Source organism: Medicago truncatula, chromosome 3 (assembly GCF_003473485.1).
Source record: "Medicago truncatula cultivar Jemalong A17 chromosome 3, MtrunA17r5.0-ANR, whole genome shotgun sequence".
Taxonomy (NCBI): domain Eukaryota; kingdom Viridiplantae; phylum Streptophyta; class Magnoliopsida; order Fabales; family Fabaceae; genus Medicago; species Medicago truncatula.
In genome coordinates this window covers 13,953,412-13,964,052 of record NC_053044.1, presented here as the reverse complement: position 1 = coordinate 13,964,052, position 10,641 = coordinate 13,953,412, and the positions used below count along the sequence as shown (strand labels likewise).

The window sequence follows — 10,641 nt, the reverse complement described above, 5'->3', positions numbered from 1 at the left end:
ATATTTGTTAACATTTATTAATTGTGGTTCATAAAAAAAAATTCATAAAAGAAGAATCTCTTAATTTTGTGTAAAAATTTAACTAATTTTACATTTTATTTTATTTTTTGTATTATTGATTTTAAAAAGATCACAAAATCCTTAAAACCCAACCCACCTAAAACTTTGTTTAAGCTAAGAAAAATATATTCAAAAAATAAGAATTATAAAAAAACCCTGGAACACTATCGTATGATCAATTTTGTACACTATCGATCCAAGCATAAGAGCCATATTCCTTCAAGAGTTGATTTTTAGCCAATATGCAAGTGCTGTGTTTGGTTTTTCTGATAGCTTTGTTCAATATCTTTTCTTTTTTAGCATCATCAATGGTGTTTTTCTTTACTATCTCAAAAAAATAATCAATTTCAGGAACCCCAATTACCCTTCTAATTCCCTTTGAGTTGTCTGCCCCAGATACAAAATATTCTCGAATCTCATCAACCATCCCGACCTCAACCATTTCATCAACTCTTTTGCCTATATATTGAAATAGAGTAGGCAAAGACACATCTATCCAAATGGAAAAAAAAATAAAAAAATCGTATTTTGAAAGAAATGCAATGGCTGGATCCTTAATTAATTTTTTAAAATAAGAATTGAACCCTCTTATAGTAATAGGTAGATGTCCTTTGCCATTTATGAGATCTAGGGCTTCAAACAAAAAGTATACAAAAGTACAATAAATCCAATACAACAATTTCAACTTTCAATACCATGTAGGTTATTTAATATCACAAATACTGTTTAGTTTCAAGGGTTGCAGGTTCTTGAGATCCTCTTCCTTAGCATACCAGGTTGGTATTATCTTTGAAACATGGGGAAAGATATCCTTGTATGTGTTCCTAATGGTTCCTTCCGAAACTCCTGTAGCAACTGATATATCTCTCAGGGATTTTTTATCATCCGAAAGATGAGTTATGATGTATATAACTGTTGCAGCAATTGATATGGGACTTCTCCTTATATCAAATTCTTCTGAATTCTGAACAGATTCCGTAGCAGCTTTAACAGCTTGATGATTCATACCAAGATTAGAACAAAATCGTCCCATAAAGTCCCCAATATGAATTATTCCCATTTCAATAGATTGACCACCATTCTCTAAACCCAGTTGTTTCACTATGTATTCTTTTGCGCGGACAATTTCCTTCTTGGTGGCTCCATTGGCAATCAAACAAATTTCCTTTATAGTGCGTGGCTTGTCTTCTTGTCGACAAGCAATGTAGACGCAAGCAGCCAATAATGCTTCCTGATTTCTTCCCTTACTAGACTTCTGATCTTCAACCCGCTTATATATCTCATTAGCTCGGTCCTTAATGGTGGGAACCAGTCCCAACTTCTCAGCCATAATATCAATAGTTTGGAACGAAACGATCAATCCTAGATCGGGATTAGAACTACTATTCTGCCAACGACCAAGAGACGATGAGGGAACATCACTGGATGCTCCGTTCGACTTAGCAATGACGTTGGAGAGACCATCATCGACGATGAGAGGGTTACTGGGACTACCATTATTGCCGTAGTCGTTAGAGAAGGTTTGCCACTCGGAGGTTTCATCGATGGAGTGAGATCCCAAGACAAGACCACACTCTGAACAGACTGCATTGCCGGCGGAGTGGTCAAACACCACATCCGTCGCTTGGTTGCAGTCTCTGCAAAACGCATCAAACATGGTTCCGAGTTTCTCAAGAAAATGACTTTTTTGCTGAAAGAACAAGAGAATGAACTATGCTATATATTGTTCTAAAGGAAAACATGGAATATATTATAATATAGTGTTGCTAGTTATTATTATTGATTAAAATAATATTTAGTCTTTCTCAAGTGATAAGATAGGAAAAACAATAAAAAATTATCCTTTTTATTTTTGGTCAAATCGAAAAATAATTGTTATGTAGTAACTATTAAATATATTAAGTAATATTTCAGGAAAAATTATTTAAATAATAATATTATTTACCTACTATAAATGTGAATAGAACTTTATACAAAATATTTAATAATTTTTTTTTGGTCAAATCGAAAAATAATTGGTATGTAGTAACCATTAAATATATTAACTAATATTGCAGTCAAAAATATTTAAATAATAATATTATTTACCTACTATAAATGTGAATATAACTTTATCCAAATTATTTAATAAAAACAGTAAGAAATTTAAGAATAAGAATTATATAATTGTCTTTTTATTTTTTTGGTCAAAAAATTATATAATTGTCTTTAATTCGGTTAATGGTCATACAAATTTTCTTAATTTATTTTTTTCTAGCTATCTTTTTATTTTTTTAGAAATGTTTTCTAGCTTTGTAATGAAAAAAAACTGTTTTCTATCTATCTTGTTAGTATGGGTGTGTATTATTTCAAGAAGAGGGTTGATCAAAACTCTGTTACCACATTAATAATTTTGTTCATAAATAAATAATATGTAAATTAATTTATTATTTTGTTTGAGATGAGTGAACTCAATTGTTGTATATATTTTATGTTTTGCACTTAAATTTATTTTTGAGTAAAAAGCTTAAAAATGTTTGATCATATTGTCTTATAGGGAACACCACCAAAAAATAGTCTTATAAAGTTGTACAAAATGCAGCCATGTCTTACGACTCATCCCAACAATATTGCATTGCATCGGGTCTGACCCGGTGAAAATTATAAAAAAATTTAGGACATAACAAGGGCATAGTTGAAACATGGACCAAGTTCAGGTAACCCTCGGTTTACTCGTCCCGTCCCAATATAATTTGAGGATTTATCCTGTTGGACCTAGGAAAATAGTTTTGTTGGGTTGAGATTTGTTGTGTAGAGGGATTGAGCTCGTCATCGTTCGTTGTGGTGCTTCATAAGTCCTTCTCCACTTAAGGATGGTGGTGTACTAATAACCGGAAAATAAGTTGGTTATCACGTTGCACTTAGCCCCCATAATGGACAAGTAATTAAGTGATTATTGTTGGAACAAAATGTGTTTGACAACACCACTTTTGAGTTTTTATGATAACAAGGTATTAAAAAATATCAATTGGATATGCTAATATTTGTTCAAGTGTGCATGACCATAAACAAAAATTTAAGTGTCTTTATATCAAGCATATGTTCTGGAAGAACAAATGAGAGCAATGGAATCTACAAAAAGGAAGCTTGTGTTACAAGATAGATTCTAAAGAAAATAGCATTTGAAGACATCAGAAGCAGTTCATCAGAAGTTGTTCATCAAAATTTGTTTACGAGAAGTTGACGTCATCAGAAGCTGAAGATCATCAGAAGCTGAAGACTGGAATATTCCAAGTTGTTAAATGTTGTTATTCTCATGCATATAACTGCAGAAGGAATGGGAGCCTGGAGCAACGAATAATTTAGAGGAATTTGAAGGCATTGGATGCTTATCCATTGAAGAACGCGGGAAAAGGACAATAGTACACTTGTACAACCACCACTCCACTCTCCATGTCTGCTATAGTACAACATCACAACTATATCAACGCTGTTTCTCTCTATTCTTGGAAGGGATTTGTAATTGTTCCCTCATAGGATAATAACCAAATCAAGCAACAAATCATTGGTGATTTGATCAAGCTTCAACAACGACTCATTTGTGATGTGTTGGCAGTTTCCAACGTATCTCTTACACCTCTATATAAAGGAGTAAAGACCTGAAGATTGGCATGACTCTTACAACAATTTTACAAGTGTCAAACATCTGCTGAAATTGTTTCACGTCATAGTTCACTTAGAATTTATTAACACCTTTCATATCTTAGAAATTCTAGAGTCTTAAGAGTCACATCTGATTTGTATTGTGAACACCACTGATTGTATATCAAGTTTTCAACCTCAAACATTTTTTATGTATTTTTGTTTGAATATAAGTCTCTTGCTTTTGTGCTTGAGCATAGGAAGTCTCTTGTGATGAGTCATTAATTAGTTATTTTAGTATAATATTTGATTTCGTTTTATTTAGATTTAAGTTTATTTTATTTAAATATGGTTTCCTTTTAGAACTATTTTACTTCAATTGCATATTATTATATTTCAGGAACGAATGTTTGATAGATTGAGTCTTGGAGCAAAAAAAATAGGATTAGGAGCTGATTCGGGTTGAAAATATGAAATATGGGACAAAACTATGTCACTCCCCAAGTCAGAGAGGTGGCACGGCCTGTGCTCCCACTAGCACGGCCGTGCCAAGCTTCAGGGTTCTCTTTTGCTGCTTTTGCTTCGAAAACAAGTAACCTGTTTTGACCAAAAAGCATGTGGTTTCTTGTAGAATATTCTATTGAATAGTTTCTTAGGTTTTAAGTCGATATAAGACTATAAATAGAGTAGTTAGCTATCAATAACATTCATCTTTTATTCTTGGAAATTAATAAGTGACAATTGTCTTTATTAATAAAAGTTCTTTTCTTTTCCTTTACTTTCTTGTTATTTACTTTTATGCTTTTCCTCTTTTTCTCCATGTCTACGATGAACATGAGTGAGTAGACTTCTCTTGTCTTGGGATTGTTGGATAAGTCTAATGACATAATCCTAATCAAACCAAGTTTTAACCCTAATCTTATGTAACCCTAATTTCTAATCTAAATTCACCGTTTTAACATGAATTAACCATTATCAAACCGTGGAAACGAAAGTGGAGGGTTTGATAATTGTTAATCCATCATCTCAAATATTAATTCATGAAACGAAAGTGGAGCTTTGATATTAGAACAAGTGAATTTAGACAAGGATTGTAAAGGAAGCAAAATTGTCTTTGCAATCTTTGAGACATATAAGTTTCGAATTTCAAGGATTCTAACAGTAATCAAGTCAGCGAAATAGGTTTGGTTGCTAAAGGAACCAAAATCTAATAGTAATCAAGTCAGTGAAATAGGCTTGATTGCTAGAGGAACATAAGAGAAACTGTCTTTAGAAGTTAGGTCTAACATAAGGTTCTAGGTTTAATAGTTTGATCTGTGAAGGATTTGTCACCAAGACGAACCAATGATCCCAAGACTCTTTTTATTATATTATCTTTCAACCGTTTGAAAACCCCAACTTTGCAACTTAATTCTCTTCTAATCATCAATTAAAGTTAATTAAATTAAACAACTCTCTGTTGAAACGATACTTTTTTTTTTCTACTTCGATAGAACCGTATACTTGCGGTTTTATCCCATCAAATTTTTGGCGCCGCTGTCGGGGAGTTAACTAATTTGATTAACTTTTTCTTGGTGATTAGAATCTTTTCTTTTCCCTTTTCTCTTTTCTTCTACTTCTTTCTCTCTTTCTTTTACCGTTAACTTCTTGTGTTTTCAATTTTTTATGTGAAGAACTAAAAGTCTTGGAAAATTTATTCTCGAGATCGAAAGATATTTGTATAAGAAAAAGAGGGAGGCACGGAATAATATCGCTATGGCTGAACGTACTCTCAAAGAGTATGCAACACCTTCTCGGAAGAGCCACAAGCTATTATTGTGTACCCAACGGTTGAGGGTAACAAGTTTGAGATTAAGTCTGCACTACTCAATTTGGTGCAGCAAAATCAGTTTTTTGGATCATCCACTGAGGATCCAAATCTCCATATCTCTTCTTTCTTAAGACTCAGTGGCACTATAAAAGAGAACCAAGAAGCCGTAAGACTTCATATTTTTCCCTTTTCCTTAAGGGATAGAGCTAGCGCTTGGTTCCACTCTCTAGAAGTTGGTTCCATCACTTCATGGGATCAAATGAGGCAAGCATTTGTTGCCCGATTCTTTCCCCCCTCTAAAACCGCTAAACTATGAGACCAAATCATAAGGTTTAATCAAAAAGACCGGGAGTCTCTTTATAATGCGTGGGAGCGTTTCAAGGAAATGCTTAGACTTTGTCCCCACCATGGTTTAGAGAAGTGGCTCATAGTCTACATTTTTTATAATGACTTATCATATACCACTAAGATGTCTGTTGATGCAGCTGCAGGTGGAGCTCTAATGAACAAGAACTATACGGAGGCTTACGCTTTGATTGAAGACATGGCTAAGAATCACTATCAATGGACCAACGAGAGAGCCATCACCGCTTCTACACCCTCTAAAAAAGAGGAAGGTATGTACGAAGTCTCTGACTATGATCACCTTGCTGCTAAGGTTGACGCATTAACCCAAAGATTTGAAAAACTTAATGTTAGTGCTGTCACACCTACTCCTACATCTCCTCCTTGTGAAATCTGTGGTATATTTGGTCATATTGGTGTTGATTGTCAGTTAGGTAGTGCTGCTAATAGTATTGAGCAAATGAACTACGCTCAATACAACTAAGGAACGAGGCCAAACAAAAACTTTTATAAAAACCCTCAAGGTTCCTATGGACAAGTAGCACCACTTGGCTATGCAAACAACCAGAGGGTTGCTCAGAAATCAAGTTTGGAAATTTTGTTGGAAAACTGCATGATGAGCCAAAATAAACAACTTCAAGAGCTCAAAAACCAAATGGGATTTCTGAACGATTTTCTCTCCAAACTGAATACCAAGGTAGATTTTATCGCCACACACACTAAAATGCTTGAGACCCAAATCTCTCAAGTGACCCAACAAGTGGCCACCTCTTCTCAAACATCGGGAGTCGTTCCTGGTCAAACCGAAGCCAACCCCAAAGCTCATGTCAATACTATTTCTTTTGGGGGTAGTAAGTTAGAAGAAATAGTTGCTAAAACTGAAAATACCAAGGGAAAGAGTGTTAAGCTTTTAGGTGGGAATGATGTGATAGAAAGTGAGAAACCGCTTGATAAGACCAAAGCTCCTTCCCCAATAAGTATTGCTAAGCATAACTTGTAGGCTCAATTCAATAAATTTTTTAACATACTTAAGAAGATTTGCATTAAAATTCCCTTTGCGGAAGCTTTGTCTCGAATGCCTCCATATGCCAAATTTTTAAAAGAAATTTTTTCAAAGAAAAAGGCTACGGAGCACAATGAGACAATAACTTTGAGAAGGGAAAGTAGTGCAATCATCAAGAATCCACCTCCAAAGCTTAGACATCCATGAAGTTTTGCCATCCCTTGTGTGATCGGGAGTGAGACCATAGACAAAGCCTTGTGTGACTTAGGTGCTAGTGTTAGTTTGTCGCCTTTATCCCTCTTTAAGAAGATGGGAATAGGAGAGTTGAAACCTACAGAAACGAAATTAAAGTTAGCTGATCGTTCTACTATCCAACCGGTTGGATATGTTGAGGAAATCCCCGTTAAGATAGAAGGGATATACATCCTGACTGATTTCATGGTAGTTGACATAGAAGAGGACCATGATTGCCCTATGATTCTAGGTGTAACACCCCGTTTTCCCAACGTGAAAATTTCATTTATTTAATCAGAGTAATTCACAAAAACGGAATGTCACACTTCTTTTCTTAAAATCATAAACTGAATAAATAACTATTTATCCTTTAAAATTCAATAACTAAATCTTTAATACTTCGCAGCGGAATTTAGTTCAACATCTAAAATAGTCTTTGGCACAAGGCCTCATCATTAATATATCATACAAATCCGATCAACATCTTATTCATAAAAATTCTTTAAGCAATACGTAAGGAATAGAAAGACAACATTAAAAATTCCCATCCCGTTACGTATCAGAGCACCTAAAGACACACATGAGAGCTAATCCACTCACAACAGCAACTTAAACTCGATCACCTGCAAGTTACCCATACGAAGAGCAACATTTTCAAGCAGAAGGGGTGAGATTTCACAAAACAATAATATCAAGCATATAATTCAATAATTATATTTAACAACACAAATAACTTCATCTATTAGTAATAATAATTCTTCATGTATAATCTTTAATAGTCCAACCAACTTCTAGTTATCATATACTTCATATTCACCCCATTATAACATAATCATATAACACGTATTAACCAAATCATAACAACATAGATCATCACATCATACTCATAGTTCATATTCGACATAACATCTTAATCACAATTCATATACAACATAACAACATCATTAATTTGTAATAACATTTCTCCACCAAACATCTCATGAATAGAAGACAACTTATCGACTTAACATAACCATCATCAAATACATTTAGCAACTCCTAGATAACATCATGTAATCATCATCACTAATAACTTAAACTACACAATATAATCATCACTTAATAATAATAATTATATACATCATAACATAAACATCTTCTTATAGTAATATAACAACAACAACATAGTCATCATTTTATAATAATATAACAACAACATAACATAATATTCACTTAACAATAATAATAATTATATATACATCATCTCGTCATAATTTAATAATATAACAACATATTCATCTTCTTATATTAATACAACAACGTATTCATCATCTTATAAAAATATAACAACAACGTATTCATCATCTTATATAAATATAATCAACACATACTGACACCATAATCAACATCATAAATCTTTGATAAACAATTACCAAGTAATCACAACATTCGATCATCATCAATAACATAACATAGCAACATAACAATAACATAATCAACATGTTAAACAACGTAATATAACAATATCATAATCAATATCTTAAGCAACATAGCAACGTAACAATATCATAATCAACATGTTAGACAACATAGCAACATAACAATATCATAATCAACATGTTAGAGAACATAGCAACGTAACAATATCATAATCAACATGTTAAACAACATAGCAATATAACAATATCATAATCAATATCTTAGTCAACACCATATAATTCACATGGGTAGAACACAACTCGACAACTCATGGATGATAATTCATCGACAACTTAACAACTCATAGAAAATGAAATAGCATTTATTTCTACAACAAATCATAGAAAATGAAATATATTTCTACAACAAATCATAAATAACATTTATTTCTATAACAAATCACATTTATTTCTAAATCAAATAACATATATATATTTCTAAATCAAATAGCATTTATATTATATTAATAAATATATAACATATATCATAACAAAATATCACTCATCAAAATAAATCATATAAATCACACAAATCATATAAGTATATTCTAAACTCATTAAAAATAATCAAATAATTAGAGAGGGCGTTACACTAGGAAGACCTTTTCTCACTATTGTTGGTGTTATAGTTGATGTTAAGAATGGTATGATTGTTTTTCAAGTGACTGATGAGATGGTAGGATTTGAGTTGGAGAATGTTATGAAAGGTCCCGCTCTTTATTCTTGTAGCATGATTAAAGACCATGATGTGAAAGAACGCTTTTTAGTGTCATCTACACAATATGATCTCTTTGATCCTTTCTAAGGACGATTTCTAACCGTCAAGCTAATGACTCTAAAGGAGCGCTTCGTGGGAGGCAACCCACGCATTTAACTGCTTTTGTTTTGTTTGTTTTTCGTTGTTTTAAATTGTTTGGTAGGTATTCGTCCAAGCATGGCACGGCCCGTGCTCCCACTAGCACGACCGTGCCAGCCCTTGCCATGTCCAAACACACAAAAACACCAGAAGCTCAGCACGGCCCGTGCCCCTAGCTGGCATGGCCGTGCCCGACCCCAGGTAGGAATATACACATATTTTCCTTCTTCTTCCCTCATTCTCCAACACAAACATCTCTCCTCCTTTAAACTTCTCTCTAAAACCTCCATATCCAACAACCTTCAAACCTTCATATCTCCATCAAAACTTCACCAAATCACAAAATTTCTTCACCCAATCAATCCCAAACATCATTACAACCATAACCCTCAAATCAAAAACAACTTTCATCCACCCAAACCCAAAATCACCCAAATTCGTAATCCCATTTGACCTAACACGAAAACCACAAATTCATCACCAATCTCCACAACCCAACTCATAAAACTCACTTAAACCTTCACCCCATAACTAAACCAACCTTTTCCACCAAAAACATTCCCAAAACCTAACCTTCCCCAAAATCACACCAAGTCAAACCAAGGTCTAGGCTATGGCTTCAAAAAGAGGTGGAAAAGAAAGAGCAAGCTCGTCCGGGGGATCTCCTTCAAAGAAGAAAGCATCAGCAAAGAATCCTTGAGGGTGTAAGTTAACATTTGCCTTAGAATAAATAAAACATAATATTGCAAAAACGATAGGTCATCGAAGAATGATAGCAAGTCAGGTGATTGCCCACACATTTGTATATGCATCACAATAATTAACATGACAATTGAATTCTGGTAACAGAGGGACTTTCATAAAATTCACATGCTCGTCTTCATAAATTGATGTTGTTTTGCCATGGCAATAATCTATATATTAAGTTATCATATATAGCAAAGTTATTCAAGAGCAGGATTAATACCTCCAAGAGTGTTTCACTATCTCATTGAAAATCTTTAAAACGACCTTGCAGCAGCAACTAATCTTAGTTTGTAGAGTTTTATATACTTTGAATAAATGATATAACATCGGATAAATAGTATGTCAGTTCCACCAATGACAATTTTGGAAAGATCGAACCTGATATTACTCCATAATATTTGTGGATATTAAGGTGAGGATGACGGTCCAGCGATAGATTATTATCCTTCACTTTCTTTATTCTTCGACTCAGCGACAATAAAGATAAGGTCGTCCAACTTGAACAGGA

The 10,641-nt window shown here is 33.6% G+C and overlaps 1 protein-coding gene and 1 non-coding gene across 2 annotated transcripts; both read right to left on the bottom strand.

Annotated features, from left to right (window-relative positions):
- Positions 1–235: 235 nt before the first annotated feature.
- LOC25488839 (transcription initiation factor IIB-2) lies at positions 236–1,717 on the bottom strand. Its single transcript, XM_013603992.1, has 2 exons — positions 784–1,717; positions 236–519 (listed from the first exon to the last, which is right to left on the bottom strand). Exons 1-2 carry the CDS (start codon positions 1,715–1,717, stop codon positions 236–238), a joined length of 1,218 nt encoding a protein of 405 aa, XP_013459446.1.
- A 4,081-nt stretch (positions 1,718–5,798) lies between these two features.
- Positions 5,799–5,905, bottom strand: LOC112420522 (small nucleolar RNA R71). The gene has a single exon (XR_003010702.1). It is a non-coding gene; the product is annotated as a small nucleolar RNA R71 (small nucleolar RNA).
- Positions 5,906–10,641: the final 4,736 nt, after the last annotated feature.